Raw genomic sequence first — 22,705 nt, forward strand, 5'->3', positions numbered from 1 at the left:
AAAGCTGAATCAACAGAATAAGTTGATAAGTTTATGTATCTTAGTGGTAAGCAAAATAAAATCACATATAATAAACGAAATTGCAACGGCAAGTATACCATTTCCTACATCAACAATAAAGTACAGTTTGATGAACACGGGTCAAAAAATTATTTCGACACTTTTGAACACTTGGATCACAATTAATGATGCCTTAAAATACATTAGATGACAAAATATCAAATTCATGTAATGAGTCCATATAATTCATAAATGTATGCACACCAAACTTAAAAAAGCATTACAGAAAAAACTTTCAGAAAGCTATAGTGCAACAGCAAATAGCTTATTACATTTTAGACAAGTCAAGTTGCGATACCAAACAAGACCACGTGGAGATGCAAAAAACCTTACCTTGACCTTACACCTACTACTGTACACGGATCCATTATCCTGAATGTGTGTGGAAACAACGTGTCTGTGCATAAAAACAATGTGCAATCAGTGCGTCAAGAGCGCACATACAAAGTAATAACGGACTCACGCGTGCTTATTGTAGCCTATGATTTCTGTACGTCATTGCAGTTGTCTTTACATTGATTGCAATCCTCATCCATCAAAACTTTATTAGCGAGATGCTGGTGTAATTTATCCAGCCGAGAAATGTAGTTTGCGTATCATTTGGCCAGTGGTGGCCAAAATGTTTTAAGATATTTTCAGTTCATTATGATACTGTGGTGGGACAGATTCGACCATGGCGGGTCGCCACAGTCTAGTTCATGAATGGGAAACACTGCAGTATCTTTTGTCAAATGTTTTGCCACTTTTGTTATATAATGCATGAATGCACAAGGCATGAACGTATTTTAAAGTATGACTTTAGTTTCCAAATCTTTTTTGGCTTGATGTACAAAAATTTTATTTTCTTTGTCTCTTTTAATTTTATTTCTTATTAATGGAAATTAATATGGTAATAAGTGTAATCAGTACCATGCTATATCTCAAAGAAGAATGGTATTCTGATATCATCACTGTACCACAGTGCTTTTGCACACACATACAGTAGCATCATTTCCAAACTGTCACCCATCCTCCCAGTTCTCTCCGTCTCTCTTTAATACATCACTTCCTGTCTTTGATGTTTCAGGGAAGCATAGTTTTTGCATGTTGCCATGAGCTCTGCTGTCGTCTCACAATTTCAAATTGAATTTTAGAGAGCAGAGCATGAGGAGAAAAAAGTCAGTCCTTCTCCCTCCCTCTCTGCATAAACTCACACCCTCACACACACACACACACACACACACACACATACACACACACACACACACAAACTCCAGCCCTAACCCGGCCCTGGCCCGTGGTGTTCAAGCCCTACCTGGCCCCAGCCTGACAACGGCTGTAATTTTTCAGCCCGAACCCGACCCGACCCGAGTCCAACATCAATATCACTTTAAGCTCTCTCTGACGCGCGCTCTTTGATGCGCGCTGTCTCTGCTACACGCAAACACACGCACGTCAAACGCTACTAAAAGGTAAACTTTTATTATAGGCCTGAAACATCATGCCCAATCATTCCCACAAATATTGAACAGACTGTCCATTAGAGAGAAGCATAAGCATGCAGTAGAGAATATAGCGCTACGGGATCAAACCGCAAAAATAAGTAAATAAACCACAGTTCTTTGCTTTTAAGTAACTGAGGAACAATGTTCAAAAAAATATTCAAAAATGAAGAACTCTTCGCCAAATGGCTAATGTTAAATAATATTAATAAAAATAAAAAATCCAACTTCTCCCTGATCCTCTGCATGGTCAACTGTCACCTGTTAATGCACGTGAGTGACAAGTGCGTATGCGTATTGCGTTTGTGTTGCTTAGGCGATGTATAATATTTACAATATAATAAATATAACAATATTTCATACACACTATGTGACGTGTGCTCTGCACGTATATTATGGGCACAATGAAAGGAGAGAAGCTAAATAAGCCCAAGTCCAACCCGAGCCCGATCTGTAAAAAAAAAAAAAAAAAGGCCCGAGCCTGGCCCGAATGGGCTTGCAGACCTCTAACACACACACATACAAACACATACGCACTGGTTTCCATATTTTGTGGGGACTTCCCATAGACGTAATAATTTTTTATACTGAACAAACTGTATATTCTAGAACACTATATATCCTATATTTTCAGAACACTTATATGATTTATAAGCTGCTTTCCTCATGAGGTTCAAAAAATGTCCCCATAAGGTAAAAATGTACTGGCATTACTATCCTTGTGGGGACATTTGGTCCCCTTAACATAGGGAATACCAGGTACATACACGGATGCGCGCACGCACGCACACACACGCACACACACACACACACACACACACACAAACAAAATCAAATGCATTCAAACACACACCACCCTCTTTACAGCTCTGCAATGTTTATACTCTTTAATCAGTTCAAATTTGTCACTTCAAATGCCACTGTTATTGCATATGCACAGAAGAACATGAAGTGCCACATATGAAAACATACTCATTAGCCGAGAGCGAGAGAGTTAAGAACAGGGATTGCTTTCACCTCCTTTCTCCTTCCTTCCAAAGTGGCTTAAGTGTATTTTTAATGGGATGCCGAATCGAGAGCTTTACCACTGATGCTTTCCGAGCTTTGCCGCCTCCACCCCCATTTCATAGGTGTATAATTCGATTTGGTAGTCCAATGAGAAATACATTTCATAGGTATGTTTTATCAGCTGAAAATACGTTTCACCAGTTCTCCTCATTTATTAGTTGGATTCACTTCAGCACACCAGCGTCTTATCGGAAATTGCTTTGAGTCACTAACACCAGGCATTTTACTTACAAATGTCTAATTGAGGGAATTTATTTTTGCCTGCGTGGAGCCGGCGTTGCAGCCAGGTCGCGGCGTTTAGAGCTGCGCTATTCTATGCTAAGCTACACAATATGCGAGGCGTGTGTTTGTTCATCACTGTGGTGTTTAGGCAAATTCAAAATTTAAAATCTGCCCTATACACATTTGCTTCATCTGAAATTCATCGGATTTTGAGATCTGCATGTTGTTCTCCATTTTTGGATAGATGGATAGACTTTCAAATAAATTGAGGGATTTCATGGAATGTCCCCTTTTAGCTTTACTCCTTTTAGCCAAGATGCAATTTAACTTGCAGAATGAGAAACTGCAGGTACTGCTGAAGACCATTTTGATGAAAACCTGGAAATCTGACTCACTAATTGGCCTCATTTTCTTCGCAATCATAATCCACAGGGTGGCTGATAGTGTAAAGCTCAAACTTTGTGAAACAGATGTGGTTGGATAAAAGCTTTTTTGCTCTTTAGGGAACAAAGTGTGTTTTTAATTCTGTTAAAATATTATGTCAACATGAAATCATAACTGTCTTCATACACATCTATGGTCTCTTTTGTGTACAATTAATCTGTTCACATTGTTTGTTTGCATAATTTTCTTTCTTTTTTTTTTTTCTTGTGGAATAGCCTATAATGTACTGTAACTTATTTGAGAGAAATTTATAGTAAAAGTTGTGAATACTGTTGCTCGTTGACTAAATATTTCAAGATACATTACACAAGAGGTCATTTCATTTTTTTTTTTTTTTTTTTTTGTGTTTTGAATGAATACTTCAAAATTGATCAGCAATTTAAAATGTTACAAAAGGTTTGTTTAAAAAAAATGCTGTTCTTTTGAACTGTCTATTCATTAAGGAAACCTGAAAAAAAGTGGAAAAACTGTTTTTAACATATATAAAAATAATAATAAATTCTTGAGCAGAAATATTAGAATTATTTCTGTAGGACCATGTGACACTGAAGACTGGAGTTATGGTCCCATCACTGAAATAAATTGTATTTTTCAAAATTCAAATATATTAAAATAGAAAATTGTTGGAATAATTTCACAATATTACCGCTTTTCCTGTTTGTTTGTCCCCCCCAAATTTAGCCTTGGTGAGCATAAGAGACTAAAGTCTTGTCATACAGTTCATGTCTGTTGTCTTCCCCTGTATTTACCTTTATCGTGATAGGACACACAGGAAGATGTCTCCTCTCTTTCCCATCTCTGCCAATTTCAGCATAAAGTGAAAGTGTAGTGAATGTTATATTTGGAAGTGTCACATTGAGTGATTATGAAGCAGTTCCACACAGCTAAATAAGCATGATTCAGAAAGTGTGTGTGATGAATGTAGGTGCGTAATCTACTGAGGCTGCAATCCGCAGGGCCTCTGTGCCACATACCGCATTCCCTGGATTTATTATATTGAATGTGTGTCCGCATACACACACGTGCACATAAAATTATAAAAACAAATTGCAAGTTCGCAAAGCAGCCTAAAGCAAAGTTGTGTGAACACACCCCATCCATGACAACCAGATGACACGAATGATGTGTACAATTGTGTATTTGTGTGTAGTCATGGTCGATCACACAGTTTGTTCTGGTTGGCAGTGTTTTGTTCGGTTTAAAAGCTTTGCAGCCACCAGATGGTTTTCCTGCCATGAAGCAGTGGGTCTGTCATTAGCCACTGGCAGGGGGGAAGAGCTCGTAGTTTGCATTGGGCCAGCGCTGAGCAGTGTGTGGCTCTGTGTGTGTGTGTGTGTGTGTGTTTATAAAATAGGGGTCTCATCACCTCATGTGGGTGTTAATCGAATTTCCACGTTCACAAATTTCATGTCCAACACTTTGCCGCATCCAACCATGGTGAGATTACACTGTGGAAATCTTGACGTCGACCAGCCTCCCCATTCACAGTCTTCGCTCTCGTCTTCCACACTACAAACAATAATTTCAGATGTGTAGCCATATTAATCTCGTCTGCGCTCTTAAATTGAGTCTCCAGTGTCTAGGTGTGTTTGCCAAACCTAAGCTCTTGATACAGTGACTTGTAGAAAGTTGGGAGGAGTATATTAGCCAATAAACAACGACATAAGGATAGATTTGAGAAATTCTCATTTTGGACAGCTTACTCCAGACAATATTTGCTTCTTCAGGATTTGCTCTGCAATATTGCAGAGTTGGTACACATTATTTGGTTGCGCTGACATTTTCTGTGTCCAAGGCCGTATTGGTGTTTGAGCAGTAATAGATTAGCTGTGACCTGCGAGTTGACCGCTTTTGCATGAAGGAGCACCACGGGTCTCTGTATCGATTCAAAATCATTAGCCGGATGGCGGATGCGTGTGTGGTGTCATCGCAACAAGCTGAGGCTAAACACATTGCCTTTTCTTTTTCCAGATGAGGTTACGAAACACATGCAGTCACCTACGCACAAAACGGGAACTGTAAAACATGTGTTTGTCAATGTTTTTTGAGATTAGCACAATAATTTCTACTTTAAACTCGAATATGAAATATTCACACGTTTAAAAACACAATTGCACCCAAGAACATCACACCTCTGTCAGCGGAGACATGTCTATGGCAGAATTAGACTCATCTTTGTCAAACCAAACCGGTTGGTGATGACTAATTGTTTAAAAAAAAAATGTAAATGAGACATGGAGAAAGATCCCAACTGAGATAAATGACATGAATGAGAATTTGACGCAGGAAGTGTGGTATCTACTGTCCTGATTTATTCATACGGAAGATCTGTGAAGCATATTGCAGAGGGCAAAGAACAGTAGCAGTTTCTCAGAACACATGGCGGCCTGGTCGGGATCCAGCCCTTCTGTGAAAGCGTTGTTCGCGGTATGCTTTATGTTTCAACCGACAATGCAATTCTCATTGGGTGTGGGGTTTTTTTTTTTTTTTTTTTGGCCCACAACAATTCTTATATTCCCAACCACTATCTTTCTCACTCTCTCTGGGTAATCAGATCACAAAGGAAAGTCATGTAGCCCAGGGACTGTTGTTTTTTTGTGAACTTTGGCTGCGTGTGTATGTAATGAAATTCTCCGGTGCAGCATGCAGGACTAATGAAGCCAGCAGAAAGCATAATGCAGTGCCTGATAGACTCCAAGGAGTTCTGGGCAAACTACGAAAGAGAGAGAAAGAGAGAGAGAGAGAAAAAGAGAGAGAGAGAGGTACCGAGAGCGTTCCTGGCATTCGGTAGGAACCTCAAGGGACTGAACTCCATGGCCAGTTCTAGCTTTTGTATGCAAATAGAAGTGAGGGGAAGTAGAGTGCTATTTCGAGGTCTTGTCTTTTTCTCTCTTGTTTCCTGTGGGCCCGAATTCCATGCCCGAACGTCCTGCCCTGAGGCGCCCCCTTTTCCACACACTTCGCACACAAACACACGTCCACTGGAGCGGCGCCAGCGTCTCCTCCCAGTCACAGCCACGGGAAGCAGTTTTCTCATTCTCTCTCCTCACGGTGACTGACTGCTGTCTAATCGAGGCTCTTGCAGTTCACTCCTCTGGCATCTTTAGCATTCTTAACGCCCCACCATGAGTGCGAGGGTTTGCTAATCACAAACAGGTGCAAAAATGATTAAGCACCTCCTTTCCTGCTTGTATACAACTTGTGATTCACACACATGCTTATCTTGACCTCCATATATCAATTAAATAGGTTCTGGCCTTTTATTTTGCATATGTTTTCTATTTATAGGAGGCAATGAGATGTAGTGTTTGAACTAGCATATGTTTTTAAAAAAAATGCATTTGTGTGGATGTTAAGTTGGATTAGCTATGACAACAAAGACAGCCACTCACGGAATAAGGCACAAAATATACCCTAATAATTACAATAGGTGTCCACATCTGAATTGTGCTCTGGTACAGGTTTTTTTTTTTTTTTTTTTTTGATCAGTCAGTCAACTTAATCAGGATTGTGTATGTTGAAGACTTGACTGGTCGAAAACAAATGAGATGTGTTCTAACATCCTCAAAAATAATTGCTGAAGTACTGTAACCATTGCATTTTAGCTTGCTCAAGTTTTTGAGCTTTTAACATGACATGGTTTTTACAGGACTTTTACCCGACCACTCCACATTGCAAATGCAATGATATATCAGGAGAGCTATTGAGCGCATTTTCTACGTTAGAAAAGCCATACATACATACTGTAAGGAGCTGATTATTTGATGCATCTGCCAACATGTCAAAAATCATTTATAAATCATGCTCTATTGTAAAAGTGTTTTGAGGTTATAACATTAGTGCAAGGAACTGTGCGAAAATTGATAACCTGCCCCTGTAATCATAATTAGAAAAGGTATAAAAGTTGTTGGTGTTTTACTGCCACTAGTGGTCATTTTACCTGAAAACTTAAGTGAGTTGTATAGGTACGTTTTTGGAGTTCTGCAAAAATGTAGCTAGAGGCCTTTGTTTTCAGCGAGTATAGCTTGTTCCTGATTGCATCAGTTAGATCCCGACTCTGATTTGCCAAAAATGTTGGATTCTTCCTGAGAGGGTCAACCTCCATTTGAGATGTATCTAACGGCTGACTTTCTCCAGGTATTATAGGCTTACTTTTTAATGCCTCAGTAATCAATGTTCAGTGGGACTGCATGCTTCCAATGTGTTGACCAATCATTCATGTCACGTTTTTAACCTAATTGGTCAAGAAGTGACATTACTCCGTTTGCTTTTGTTATAAATGGCTTTTGTAATGTTCAACGTAGCTGGATGCTGCTTTTGGAGACCAAAGACAGTCTAGTTCATCTCTCTTTCTCTCCCCGTGGACTGTCTTAAAGGGCAACCATCATTACTTCAAATTATGTTATTATGTCTAACAGTGTCGCCTGGCGCTGCCAGCACCATTTTTCTTTCTCCCTCTCAAAGTCTCTCCCCCTTTCTCATTCCCTATTTGACACACACACACACACACACACACACACACACACACACACACACACACACAGTCACACACTGCTTGTCAGCTGCTTAGGCGCCTTCCGATTTAATAACAGTCCATTTCTCTCAGTCTCCTTCTCTCTCGCTCTTTTGGACTCAGTGCTCCATAAACAAGAGACCTCCTGTCTTGTCCTTGAAGTCATTAAGATTGCTGCTTAGCCACAGGACCCTGATGTAGACATAACAAACGCTACAAAGGCTGATGTCTCGAGACCTCAAAGCCTTTGTCCTGTTAGATTCACAGTGTGGCATGTTTTTAATCGCAGCATGGACGCGACGCAAACTCCCTTACCATCGCTTGCCGAGTCTACAGGCATTGATATTGAAATGCTTACAAGACACAGGAGAGTTTTGTACACTCGATGCAAACGTGTCACCTCTCTTCACAGCTGTGGGAGTCGAACCCCGGCAGGCTGAAGCAGCTGTCCGCTGTCGGCTGTTGGCCTTGCTATGTGGCATCTGTTACGGATATTTCTTCTCATGTGCCTTGACCTTCAAGCCTCTCTTGAAGAGAAATAAAAAGACCTGTTCTTCATTTCACTTTCTTGCCCTCCTTTCTATTCTCCATCTGTCTCAACAGAGATAAAAGCACATAGCACTCCTTTTGAACCGACATTGTGATGGTGCTGGAGCCCTATCTGGCCCGAGAAAAAAAACAGAAAAAAGGGCGCCGGCCCTTTGAATATCTTGTTTTCTAAACCAGGAATCACTAACATCAGTGGCTGGTTGTCCCAAACACAGTGATGCAGGTCTTTAGTAAGGTCCTCTGTGGAACTAATTGGGCCAGGGAAGGGTGGTCCACATATAGATTTTGTCCCAAACACTTTGAGTTTTAGCAGCAACCCTTACTAGATTGAAGTAACAGCATGGAATCCCTTCCATTACAATGAACAAAGCTGTCTAAAACAGTGGTTCTCACCATGTTTTACTTCAATTCGTTCCCACCCCCGACTATTCGGTATTCTATTATATATCAAAGTTACCATGGTATTGCTATCTGATACCATCCTTGTACACATTTTTGTAAGGGTCTGCACAGTATTTTCCTCTTGTTTTCTCTATATTGTACATCTTGTCTTGTATGTTTATCTTGGGAGTAACTATTAGAGTCAAACTCATTGCCCCCCCCCCCCCCCCCAAAAAAAAACCCACACTTAAATAGTTGTTTTTTAGGCTAGTTGTTTTATCATATTTAAAAAAAAAAAAAAAAAAAAAATGGTCTCAAATTGAGGCCCCCAGGTTGAGAACCACTGGCCTAGAACATACTGAAATGTGTGACAACATGTCAAGTTTTGGAGTGACACAGTCAGTTACGTAATTGTACGGCTCTCAAGCCGGAGAAACCGTGAGGTGTTTTGAGAGTCAAACCATTTTGGATAAAAGGGGTAATAGAGATTCCTGCAGTCAGCTGGTACTATACTGAAAGTAAAGTAAGTTACTTTAAAGAGAGCTGTTTCAGAGCCTGTCTCAAATATTGAATTTATTCCACTCAAAATGTACAGTGCTTTTAAATTAATTTTACTAAAAGGAGATTTCTCTGTGCCAGAGGTTGCACATTATCGATTTTTCATCATTGTAATTTGCATCAAAATGAAGCCAAATATTTGGATTAAGTCACAAGAGAATTAATATTGACTGAGATATTAAGTCTATACTGTACATCATTTTGAGTCAGTTCTGATAGTTCTACTGACAGGTACATGGTTTTTTGAACATTGAGCCATGCACCATTGTCACGTTAATAAAATACCATGGTACAGGCATGATAGGTACTTTGTTGTATACAGGCTTATTCTGCTTGACCTGAGAAGTGCAGCATGGTTTTATAGGTAAAGGGATTGAAGCCATTTTGTTTTTCTGATACTCAAAACTTGCCCTAATCTCTGTTTCTTCCATCTCTCCTAGTGTGTTCTCGCTGTATTTGCTGCCCTCTCACATTTCTGAGCAGATTTAGGCGACAGATGTTGCTCCAAGTGTGTAAAAGCATGTGCATCGTCACATTGGACAGTGGTATATGTCCTGGATGTGCCCACAGGGTGAATGCCCTTCAGGAGAGACCGGAGGAGAATATTAATGAGTCCATTAGGACACACATACGCATGCTGACCCCTCCTGTCCAAAAAGACAAAAGCAAAATCAAGGTCAAGTGCATGAATGTGAATGCCTGATGTGCATTTCAATGAAGTCAGTGCAAACTTAAAATTCAAAACTATCTAATTGAAAGAATTAAGCATGAGAACAGATTTTACCCTCAGGCTGAAGTTACCATTGATAACTGAACATTAATAACTGAATAACAGCACTACTGAATCTACTGAATCTAGAATATTGCACACTAAATACCTACATACTACTTTATGCAGTTCTATGTTTTTCCTATTGTTCATTTTACACACAGTTGCGCCAGAAAGTTTGGTTGGCCACTTAACCAACACTTAAGTATGAATTTCAAATTCTCAGAGTCAAACTCCTTGTAAGTGTAAACTTATAGCTTGTTTTTTTTTAACCGAGCGTTGCGGTAGAGCACAGAACGGTACGCAATTATTTCCGTTTCGATTGTCAGAAGTTGTGAATGGTACCAAAATCTTGAACCGCACCACTTTTTTGGGACCGCTTTCTTCTTCACGCGAGAATGACGTTGATCGCTACACCACGCCTACCAAGTAAGGGTGCTATTGGCAGTGGAAACGCAGGCCAGATCAGGGTTTACTGTCCCAAATCGTACTGTAATGTACTCTCCTGTAACGCTCAGTGGAAACGATATTCCAATAAATATCTGATTCTTTTCTTGTATACACTTACCAATTAGGCAGAGCACAGCTGTTTTTGTGTATCTCTGAAAATACTGAGTGGATTTCAGGGTCAGCAGAAATTTTTGTCAGAAGCCTTTGTTCCACAGGGGATGACAGCATTAGCTTAAATGCTAGCATGGCGTGTGAGAATGATGGACTTTTACTAAAAAAAGACTGGTTTGGTACAAAGCTGGGAATTTATTAACATTTTTCATGATCTAGTCAGTTTGCCAAGGATTTGTGTGTGTGATCGTTCAGTCTGCTAACACTGTCTTGCCTAAATGAATTTACAAACAGCATGTCAATGGTAACAATTTCTTTCGTTTCATTCTCCAAATTTCACAATATAGTATAATAATCTGTACAAATCTTTGTTGAGCACTGATTGTAGTTAGCATAGAGACCTCCTTCGGTTTCATTCAAAATAAACTTTTTTTGACACATACTTTCATTAAGCAATGATTTGGCCCATCCTCCACAAAAGCAATCTCAGAGTGGCAGTTAGAAGACATTGCATGGCTCCTCCGAGACTTCTCTCATTGAGAGTTCCGGAATCCGTGTCTGAAAATGAAGCCCTCATAACTCTCCTCATTCTATCATTGTTTCTGTGGAGACAGCCTGACAAAAATGTCAACTCCCAATATCTTCCTCATAAAACTCTGCAGCTCTAATAGAGGGATGTAAATCAATTACGTCAGAATTCATTTAGAAGAGCCGGGCTAGATGGAACCCCTGGCGCCGGAGATTTGATCACAGAAGGCAAGAGTACACTGGCATTGACTCGCAGTTGATTCTAGATTTTGAAAGATTGTGCTTAAAGCCGATGTTGCTTGTTTTTGAACAATATGACATTCTTTTGGTGTGTGTGTGTGATGTTTGCCCAGTCTCATGCATTCTCTTGATCGTGTGTTGCGTCTATGTGTATACAGGCTCTTTGTGCATATTGGGCTGAATTGATGCTGATTGATTTCGACAGGGTCTGGAGGATAGGGGATGCTGTGTGTAGATCTCTGTGTGTGTGTGTGTGTGTGTGTGTGTGTGTGTGTGTGTGTGTGTGTGTGTGTGTGTGTGTGTGTGTGTGTGTGTGTGTGTGTGTGTGTGTGTGTGTGTGTGTGTGTGTGTGTGTGTCCGCGTCCGCGTCCGCGTGTGCAGTGCATGTGTGTGTGTGTGTTTGTGTCGAAATACGTGGTAATCTGGCTGTGAGTTGTTCCAGGGGTGGTTGGTCATTCTTGGTATCTCTTGATAATCTTAGTTAGTTTCTCTTTCCTCGGTTCTCCCCTCACGCTTTTAAAGAAGGGCAAGAGATGGCCTTTTCTCTGCATCAGTACCCCATGCAGTGGCAGAGGGTGTCAATCTTGTTTTTAGCTTGCCCCATATACCAAGGAAATAAAGCAATCAAAATGGTGAGACCTAGCTCTGTAATACTTGTCATTGTGTGCACTTCATTAGACATTTTCCTTTTCTTGTAAGTGCCTTCATCTGTGTGTGTGTGTGTGTTTCAACGTCATACTGTCAAGATGAAATTGCTGTAAAATTTGACCAAAATCACGTTTATTTTTATAGATTTATTCTTTTTTGAATTAATGAATGAATAACAGGACCAGTAGCATTTCCTTTAGAGTAAGTTTCAGTGCAGAATGATTACAAACCACTCATTAATGTAATTCTCAGCACAGTTAGCTAATCGTTACAGTACAGGAGAACCATGCTGTTAAAACTGCTGTGACTCACAATTGGTCATGTACATTCTAATTCTGATTTTGCAGCACCACAATAGAAAAATAAACTGTAACCATGTTACAATCATGAGCCTGAATCAGTACAGAACCGTAAAAAGAACAGTAACCAGTCAGCCCAATGGTGAGCCAGGCCTGTGCTAAGGGAAAATAATTATGAAACACATTACATCTTCTTTGGGTTCGGTGGAAGAGACATGATAACCTAGCCCTAAGTTCTTGATATTGGGTAATGTTTGTCCAACTTGAATGATCTTTTTCCATCCATTCTTTAAACTCTCCATTTTGCTTCCCTAGAATGTCTCTCTAGGCTATCTGTTTCCAGGTAGCCCCTTATGTGTCACAGAGCCCTGACAACTTTTCCCATAGCGGCTCTGTTAGGTAGGAACACTGTGCTTCTATTTGTTTAAGTCTTGAGCCGCAATTGGACAAGGTGCTCTTGCCCAATTATTTGGTTGTTTAAAGCATTCATGCTCCATTGTTGAAGACATCTGGAGTTGAGAAAGAGGCCCTAGGGTACAACGATGTGTAGTCACAGGTGTTTGTGTAATGATGTAAGAGCTGACGGGAAAGCTCTCCTTGAACCAAGTGAGTAAATAGCCAGAACTGGCAAGGTAGACACACTTGGAAGAGATCTCTGAAAGACATAAACCAAGAAGGCACTTGTCTCAAAGAGGTCGACTCTGCTACTGATGTAGTCTCCTCAGAGCAGCTAAAGGGGCATCCCAAGTCTCTCCGAGAGAGTTACTCCCAGGAAGTAAGTTTTGGAGTGCTGGAGAGAGGGGGAGAGCTTCATTGATGAATGGACAGGGACAAAGGGAGGTAGGGAATGATTGAGGGAAAGAGACTAGGAGCGTGAGTGACATATCGGGAGGATAGCGACTAAGCCTGGCATGCCGCATTGCATAATTACATTTTCTGTTCAAAGAATATCGGCAATCAATAATGTAATTCATAGAGAGGCCATTGCATACCCTCTCATTGGCATTCACTGCCATGCCCAAGCTGCTATCCTGAAGAATTAGAGCAGCGAGGAGCAGAAGGCAGTTTGTCATTGAAACAAAAAGTCACCCATTGTTCATATCAGAATATACTTACCCAGCATGCTTGGAGAGAGAGAGAGAGAGGGGCCTTGTAAATTGCATTATGTTTTGAGTGATGGCTTTTAGGCAGTGTGTCCTTGTTACCGTAGTGTGGTCAGCACATCGGCAGGCTTGCAAAAAAAAACAAAAAAACCCATGGCCCGTTTCTCGTTAACATCTTTCTGTGATTTTAGTCCTTTCTTAGTCATTTTAGTGCTTTCTTCAGCTATTCTCTTCCTTCTCTTCTAGTAACTCATTTTTTGTGTCAGTCTAGATTTAAAATGGCAGTCAGCCCCAAGTCCTGCCATAGTGAGTTTTTAGAGTTTGGACGTGGACGACAGCTGTGAGGCTGATCTCACGTCGTCTCTTCACCTTCCAGTGCATCCCCGACATCCCACAGCCAGGAGCCGAGGGGTTGAGATCGCCTCTGATAAACTCACACAGAGGCCACAGGGTGCTGGGATGTGTGCCATGCCTCCTAACCCCTCCAGCCACTGTACCCAGTCAGAATAAATTCTCATTCAACACAGCCATATCTCTGGCATCCTTGATGACCAAGAGGTTTGGATTCCTGTAAGCACCCCAATCCTCTGGTGTTGTAATTTCACAGCTAATATGAGCCTTAGAGCCCTGAGCAAGTAGGTGAAGGGGTCTAGAACTCCTGTTGGGTTGAGTCTAGATTAGTTCGGCCTACCTGTGGGACACAGTTGCCTTGGTGTCTCTGACGGAGCAGTGAAACAGCTCACCGTCTCTGGCTGCCAGCGCCTTGTCCGCAGCCTCTTTGCCTCTGTACTTAGCGCTTTAGCCTTCCACTCACCGGCCAATCAGGCCTTGTTTATTTATTTAGCCCCTCATACATGTTTAATGAGGGAGGGAAAACTGATCCCAGAGCAGACAGGCTGTAAATACCGCTGTGTGGGGGGGCTGTTTTTCTCTCTAATGGAGTAGAGTTTTTTGAGCCAGATTGGTTTATACAGGATTTAATGACTTGGTTCAGCCAGAGATCGCAGGCTGGTGTGTTACTGCTTTTGTGTGTGTGAGTGTATGAGGTTGAGTCTTGTGATTTGTTTGTGTGCCTCAGGTTTTAAACTGTAGTTTGACCCTCATGATTTGTGTATGCTTGTGTTCTCACTAGGGCTCTTATAGTCAACCGATATGGATTTTCAAATGACTGATTTCAATACAGTTAACTAGAGAGTGGGGTGTAGGGTAATACAATTTAATTATTATTGGGATACAGATATACACCGAAATAAAAAAGATTTACGCAATATTTAGCACGCATGGTTAAAGATAAAAGAATTGAACTTCTCTTAGGAGATTTTGGAACTGACAGAAAGTTAAGACTTCTATTAATCAGCCAATAGATTCAAAGCCACACAGCTCACATTATCAAAGCACTTACCCTAAACACTTTCTCATTATTTTTCTGTTACAGCAATGGCTGAGTGGGAGAAAGCTGAGCATCATGACCGGCCAATTGGTGACAGGCACCGCAGAGCGGCCGAAGAGTCCTACTGGGCCTACTCAGGTGAGCAAACTACATTCACTCATACACAGAGACACTTCTGAAAGAGTAACATTTAAATGTCTCTTTTGTGACAGTCATTGTGTTCTGTTACCACCAAAACACATAAACGTCCTCTGATAGACAGCTGGTCTTTCATCCAGAGCTGTCCACCTCACCCCCAGAGGCCTCGCCTTAGGGTCTCCCCTGGCTTTTGCTTTCATGAATGCTTTGCTGTTGAGAAAGGGACTCATGTTGTCCCTCTGAGCAATATTTGAAGAAGAATAGCATTAATCTTTAACTGTGCCACCAAGCCCGCGGCAACCAATGATATTTATTTTATTTTAAATGCTTCCCCTTTTCCCTGCCGTGGGTTTCTGTTGTTTGCCAGCGTGACGGGTGGCCCCTTGCACAGATGAACACTTGGATACCTGCACTTTTGTGATCTTGTGGTCTTTATTGTATTTTTTGCTAACATCCACCATTTAACGTCCCACTAAGGTGCTGAAGCATCTTTCAGATGAGCAATTCATTGTGAATAGTCAATGCTTTCAGGGCCAGAGTAGTGTTGCTAGTAAAGTCTTTTTGTATTAGGCGGTATGTGTATGCTTATATACTCTATTCAGTTCTCTACTGAAAAGAGCTGAGATTGTAGTGTAAGAAGTCACAACCTCTATGTGTGTGTGTGTGTATGCATATATTATCACATCAAAGACGCCTTCAGTCAAAGGATCTTGATGTTTTAGTGTTTTTATACATCTATTTCAAGTGATAATTATACAGTCTTACATTTAAATATTTCCTGCAGGCTGACATTTGTCATCATTCTCTAGTGCACACGTTTGGATGTCTATGTTGGCATTGTGTGCCAGTGTCAGGGACTCAGGGAAGCAAATGTAGTACTGTAGCTTGCTAAGCTGTAAGCTACTCGTGATGTAAAGTAGTTCAACTAGTCAAGCCACCCTTTTGAAAACGTGTGTAATTACATGTAGTTACTAAAAATATTTGGCAACACTACAAGCAACCATTTAAAAAGAGGAACTTTCTTAAAAACAAAAACAGTGAGAATCTTGCACTGTACCACCAATTCTTGGAAAAATTAGCTTGTTACTGGAAAAGCTACACTAAGCTTCGGTCGTGCTACTGAAAAATAGTAGCAATAGTTCTTTTTTAGTTTTTTAATTAATTATCTTTTTAATTGATTTACTTTTCATAATTGCTATGAATTTTTTTGTTACAGGAGTCTTACGATATACCCTTCTTGCTTAGTCCAGAACTGTTGGTTAAACTATGTTAAACTAAACAATGAACTATGTTAAAAGCTTTCCCATCAACCCCTGCTGTTCAGAGACAGGAGATGCTCTGTGCGCTTCGGTCAGGGGTTTGATGGGGTGGGTCACTGGGGCATCTGTGGCATCACCCAGAGATGCTGTGTAGTTTGCCCGCTGTGTCGTGAGATTTGTCTGGCATCAGCCTGTGTGCGGAGAAAGGGAGAGAGCGCATGCTATTTTTAGTCAGGCAATAGTCACAAGTACAGGCAATTAGTACATTCTAATTAGCAAGTAAATTTTAATCTGTAACCTGGTGAAAAGAAGAGAACATGATGCCACATTATGAGGAAACTAGATAATTCAGAAATAGACAACAATTAAAAATATTACCGAAGAGAACCGAAAACCTCCTACAGTGGCATTTGAGTCAATGACATGCCACTCATTTTTTGTTCCTATCAATTGATTTATTCAGAAAACAAATGAAAAAGAATTTCATACATATGGTGACTTGAATACACCTCTTCTATGATGAGAATGTTTTCAATTTCTTAATTAAAATATTTTTTGGGGGGGGAGAGAGTCTGTCAAGGTTGGCAAGTCTCTCAAAATGTTTGATAATTTTGCCTTTTTAATGACAATGCAAGGCTAGTTTAAAATGTCATGTGGTGTGACTTGTGATGTAGGCCTAATGATATTTAAAAATTATTAATTCAGAATATTTGTAAAAAGATAACTTTTTACAACGGTAAATGTATTTAAAAACATTTTTTAAATAATGATTATGTGTATACAAAAAAAAAAACATTTCTTAAAGATGTTTCTTTTCCCCAAAACCATATGAAAGTTTAGTTTTTTTTTTAAAAGAAATTCTTTATCATAGACACTCTATGTCACTCACAAATTAGTTCAGACCAGGGCTGTCACAATACCAAAATGTATTCATTGGTGCTGGCTTGAGTCTGTATTCTTGATAATACCAGTATCACAATTTTTTTTCTCATATCGACTTGGTACAGAAGTACTGGCATTTTTGATATCCCTAGTTCAGACGATCTTACAAATCCCTGTTTTGCTAATGGCAATGTTTTTTTATTTTTTTATAAACGCAAATCAATGCAAGACAGAGTCAGCATGTGTTCTTGAGTCAAATCTGCCCATGGGTTTCTTACGCACATCAAGGGTCCTAGAGTGTTAAGCCTTAAAAACTGTGATTGCATGGCAAGATATCGTAAAGTGCATGTTTACACTCACCCGTATGTATTTATATCTCCACACATGTTTTCTGGTGGTTGTGCGTTCATGTTTTCAAGCACGTACTGCCCTGAATTCCTTTGGTCGCTGAACACCTATCGCTTCTTGTGAGCAGAATGTTGTTGACGAGCCGAGATGACTTTGTCCTGCAGGCAGATTTAATGAACTCGGCAGATGATCCTCACTCTGAGAGCGGCTCGTCGTCCTGTCGAGTGGCTTTACTCTGTTCGCGCCTTGTAAAGCTGCCGTGCTCGTACCCTCCGGTTACTCATCATTCTCGGTTTGCCCAGTTACAAAGCCCTTGCCGTTTTTGCATCAAGCTCCATTATCAGTTTATTTATTGCTCCCTAAAGAGCCCTGGAAATTATGCTTGATCAAACAAAAGCCCTAACAACATGTCTCACGACTTCTGTGGGCTACAGGGCCCACTGGGCCAAATTTAGCTCGGGCAGATTACACTTAAATATCTTTAGTTTTTCGCATATTTCAATGTGGAATTGGTGTTAACAGAACAGCTCAAGGCATATCTTCACTGTTATTGTGGTCCAATGGAGTTTCTTTGTGGACGGAGCTTTGGCAAAGGATTGTCATTGTTTTTCTGGCATCTATGACAAAAATGCAGTGAAAGTCACCATATCTCTTTAAAATTGTATCATTTATAAAGCTTTTATTGATTATGCATTGCCAAACACTCTCATGGTGAAGTATTGTGTAATCATCTCAACATCAATAATGTGCTGTTAAACATACCCACAAACCGGCAGATTTACATTTATTTGATGTTTAAATAGCGCAGTGGTGAGCGATGTTGAAATCCAGTCCAAAAACCATGCAAGTTCTGTTTCGAGATGCATTACGCATTGTAATTTAAAGCACTTAAGCAGTCGCATGTTGGCAGTGAAGCACTATTATCTTTAAGGCATCTAAATTGAAAAGCCTCTCACAAAAATGTGCTAGATTTGGATTGTAAACAAAACAAGCATCTCTGAATGATTAATGAACTTGGAGAAGCTGCTCTCTGGCTAAGCATGGTATCAAAAACATTGTAAGAAGATCAATATCGTCTTCCAGGAAGCGTGTGCCAGACCCCAAAATACATTTTCTGTATGACCGTTCTTGACAGACACTTATCAAATGTTTAATGCAGGGCTGCAGTAGTGTTATGATCTCTGCTTGCTAACCTCTGTCTATTCGATGGATATTAATTTTAAAGCCTTTGTGTTATCAGCAGTGCTTCCATTAATAGGTTTTAATTTAAAGGACGGAAAATGTACTGCTCCTTTCTTTTCATGACAACCCACATAAGGTAATTTCATCCCCAGATGCCACCTTTGAATGAACAGCTTACAGCTACGAAACTCTATAGAAGGCGGTATGAAGATGGAATTTGATATGGTACCTCTGCTGTGCCGCTTCTGATTGTTAAAAAGGCCATCAATTGGTCAATGCTTTCACATCTCATGATTTGCTTGCATAAGTTAAGTGCATAGATATTTCTAGCTGTAAATTTTCTCTTAAAGTAGCTGTTTTTGCAAAAATGAAAATTCTGTTATTCACTCACCTTCATGTCCTTCCGAACCTAAATGATTTTCATTATTCAACGGAACAAAAAAAAAAAAAAATATATATATATATATATATTTACAATGAAAGTCAATGTTTTTCACTTTTATTATGGACAAAAACAGTTGAAATTGCCTATACTTCAAATTATCTTATTTTTCCGTGTGACCGAACGATTTTGAACGATTGTTTGTTAACAGACAGTGCATCTTGTTAGTCTCCCAGATCTTCTGTTCACCTCTCCGCAGGCCTTCATCATCATCATCTACCCCCTTCCCATCATTCTCTATTAGCTCTGAGCTCAACGCTGCCAGCTTTTGTTTAGCAATGTTGGCAACCTGGACACAGATGTTGACCTGCTCCAGATGTTGTGCAGAGCACAGCAGGTCGACCCTCATGTTTGCTATTTACACTTAATCAGACAGACAAAGTACTTCCTGTGGTGTATGTGTGAATGCAGTATGCAGTTTGTACTGTAACACATTTAAATGAGTACTACACAAGTAACTCCCACTATAAAATATTACAATTAAAGAAACTCATAATTAAAAGTGTACTACATAGTTCACATTTAAAGGTGTGATACTTATCTCCCGCAATATAAATGCTACTTTTAAAGAAACTAATAGTGTTTTTGATAAAAGTCAAGTTTTTGTACATGCGGCGGGCCGTGTTGAGATCACATGACCTGCCGAATACTACTCACTTCCATCTTGATACACACGTATTGTTGTACATTTTTGTCACAATAAATTATGTGAATCATGTGGGACCAATATGTCTGTAAATAGGATAGGTCAACTGGAAACGTCAATAGGTGTCAATGCAATTTTAAAGCATAAAAGCTGTGTCTGACAACGCATACTGTCTGGGTTTGTACTAGATTAGAATAAGAACTTACTTCACATACATAAAAAAAAAAAAAAAACAAGTTCTTTATAGTATACACTCACCTAAAGGATTATTAGGAACACCATACTAATACGGTGTTTGACCCCCTTTCGCCTTCAGAACTGCCTTAATTCTACGTGGCATTGATTCAACAAGGTGCTGAAAGCATTCTTTAGAAATGTTGGCCCATATTGATAGGATAGCATCTTGCAGTTGATGGAGATTTGTGGGATGCACATCCAGGGCACGAAGCTCCCGTTCCACCACATCCCAAAGATGCTCTATTGGGTTGAGATCTGGTGACTGTGGGGGCCATTTTAGTACAGTGAACTCATTGTCATGTTCAAGAAACCAATTTGAAATGATTCGAGCTTTGTGACATGGTGCATTATCCTGCTGGAAGTAGCCATCAGAGGATGGGTACATGGTGGTCATAAAGGGATGGACATGGTCAGAAACAATGCTCAGGTAGGCCGTGGCATTTAAACAATGCCCAATTGGCACTAAGGGGCCTAAAGTGTGCCAAGAAAACATCCCCCACACCATTACACCACCACCACCAGCCTGCACAGTGGTAACAAGGCATGATGGATCCATGTTCTCATTCTGTTTACGCCAAATTCTGACTCTACCATCTGAATGTCTCAACAGAAATCGAGACTCATCAGACCAGGCAACATTTTTCCAGTCTTCAACTGTCCAATTTTGGTGAGCTCGTGCAAATTGTAGCATCTTTTTCCTATTTGTAGTGGAGATGAGTGGTACCCGGTGGGGTCTTCTGCTGTTGTAGCCCATCCGCCTCAAGGTTGTGCGTGTTGTGGCTTCACAAATGCTTTGCTGCATACCTCGGTTGTAACGAGTGGTTATTTCAGTCAAAGTTGCTCTTCTATCAGCTTGAATCAGTCGGCCCATTCTCCTCTGACCTCTAGCATCAACAAGGCATTTTCGCCCACAGGACTGCCGCATACTGGATGTTTTTACCTTTTCACACCATTCTTTGTAAACCCTAGAAATGGTTGTGCGTGAAAATCCCAGTAACTGAGCAGATAGTGAAATACTCAGACCGGCCCGTCTGGCACCAACAACCATGCCACGCTCAAAATTGCTTAAATCACCTTTCTTTCCCATTCTGACATTCAGTTTGGAGTTCAGGAGATTGTCTTGACCAGGACCACACCCCTAAATGCATTGAAGCAACTGCCATGTGATTGGTTGATTAGATAATTGCATTAATGAGAAATTGAACAGGTGTTCCTAATAATCCTTTAGGTGAGTGTAGATGTGTGTTGTATGAATAAAATCCGGATGTACTACATCTGCCATGTTGTAATCGTCATGTAACAACTCCTCATCTGTGTCCTCATGGTATAGTTAAGCGTTCATCAGATCACTACTCTTTTCACATACTGTTTATCTCCTACCATACAGTTGGAAAGTAGGGATATTCAGACGCAGGGAGCGTATTACAGGAATTTCGTACCTTTTATATGAATTAAATTTTTATATAAATTAAATTAAATCTGAGAAATTCTGATTGATTTGATTTGTTATTGAGAAGAAAGGGATTGTTTGTCATTTTACAACTGACTTCCAATCTCTCTACCTCTCTTGATTCTCCGCTATCTGGTGCCGAGTAAACTAAATGTAAATAGAGACTCTCCCAAAAACCTAATCCATTGTTTGTCTGATCTTTCTTTTTTTTTTTCAATGAACTTTCTTCTCTGACAGCTTTTGTGCTTTGAGACTGTGCCGCAGTAAATGGCGTGCTGTGTTAACTTTTGTCATTCTTTGAGTTATTTTGACAGGGGTATTTTTCATCAGTTAGACCGCTAATTAGATGACGACAGACGCATTGATGAGAGGCGGAGGGAAGAATTCATAATGCCCTCGTTTTCCCTCTTCTTAAAGCGGGTAATTATGGGTGGGTCTGCAGGCAGAGGGAGCTGGCAGACCCCACTACAGCTGGATGTGCTCTGAGCTAGCCAGACCAGAGCCGTACCTGACTGAGCATGCTAATGAGAAACACTCTCCCTCGCACTCAGTTTTCTTTAATTCTCTCTTTTTTCTTCAACAGGAAACAAGATCTCACAAAGAGTTTTTTTGCTCCCATTCAACCGTAGTCGTTCTGTCATACTTTGCTATGTATGCTAACCTTTGCACAGCATATTTCCTGTCTGTTTCTCTCTCTCCCTAAAAAGGAACCAAAAAAACTTGGTTCCTTGCTCTCATTCGTCTGTGTCTTTCACATGCTATGACTTTCAAACTTTCAAAACAAGGTCATTATATTTATATCATATTTTTTGAGTTTCTTCTCACTCTCATTCAACGGTGCCAAGTCTTGCATGCTATACTAACGTTGCTAACATTGGCTTATTTTCTAATAACTTTTATTTCTCTCTGGGTGAATTTCGATTGTGTTTTGTGCCCATCAAGGGCACTGTGGGACGAGGACGCTACTGAGGGTTATTCCAAACAAAAGTGAGCTACTGAATCTCTTTGAGAAGGATCCTTCCACAAGGGCATTAACAAAGTATGCATACAACCGTAACCGCAAGGAAATACTTCCAAAAATAGAAAAGGCACCCGTTTTAAAAATTACTCGGTAACTGTTTATTTTGGGATACTTTTATAAAGGGATTCTAGAAGTGAAAGCAACTGCTACAGAAAGCGAGAGATGAGTTGGAGGGGTGATGTGGTTTTATATATTAATCAATAACCAGGTTTGGTTTGAATGTGCTGATCTGTTGAATATGGCAACAGTGAGTAACATGAGATCCATTAGAAGATCTGCTTTAATA

General features: G+C 40.2%; 1 protein-coding gene across 2 annotated transcripts in view; it reads left to right on the forward strand.

The window, feature by feature from the left end:
- Positions 1–22,705, forward strand: part of ptprga (protein tyrosine phosphatase receptor type Ga) — a 256,101-nt gene that overhangs the window by 43,394 nt on the left and 190,002 nt on the right. For both annotated transcript variants that reach the window (XM_079857645.1, XM_079857646.1), the window contains exon 2: positions 14,860–14,952. In XM_079857645.1, the coding sequence (XP_079713771.1) occupies positions 14,860–14,952 (93 nt within the window). The remainder of the gene's footprint in view (positions 1–14,859; positions 14,953–22,705) is intronic.

The sequence above is a fragment of the Squalius cephalus genome (assembly GCF_949319135.1).
Source record: "Squalius cephalus genome assembly, chromosome: 22".
In the NCBI taxonomy this organism is placed as follows: Eukaryota; Metazoa; Chordata; class Actinopteri; order Cypriniformes; family Leuciscidae; genus Squalius; species Squalius cephalus.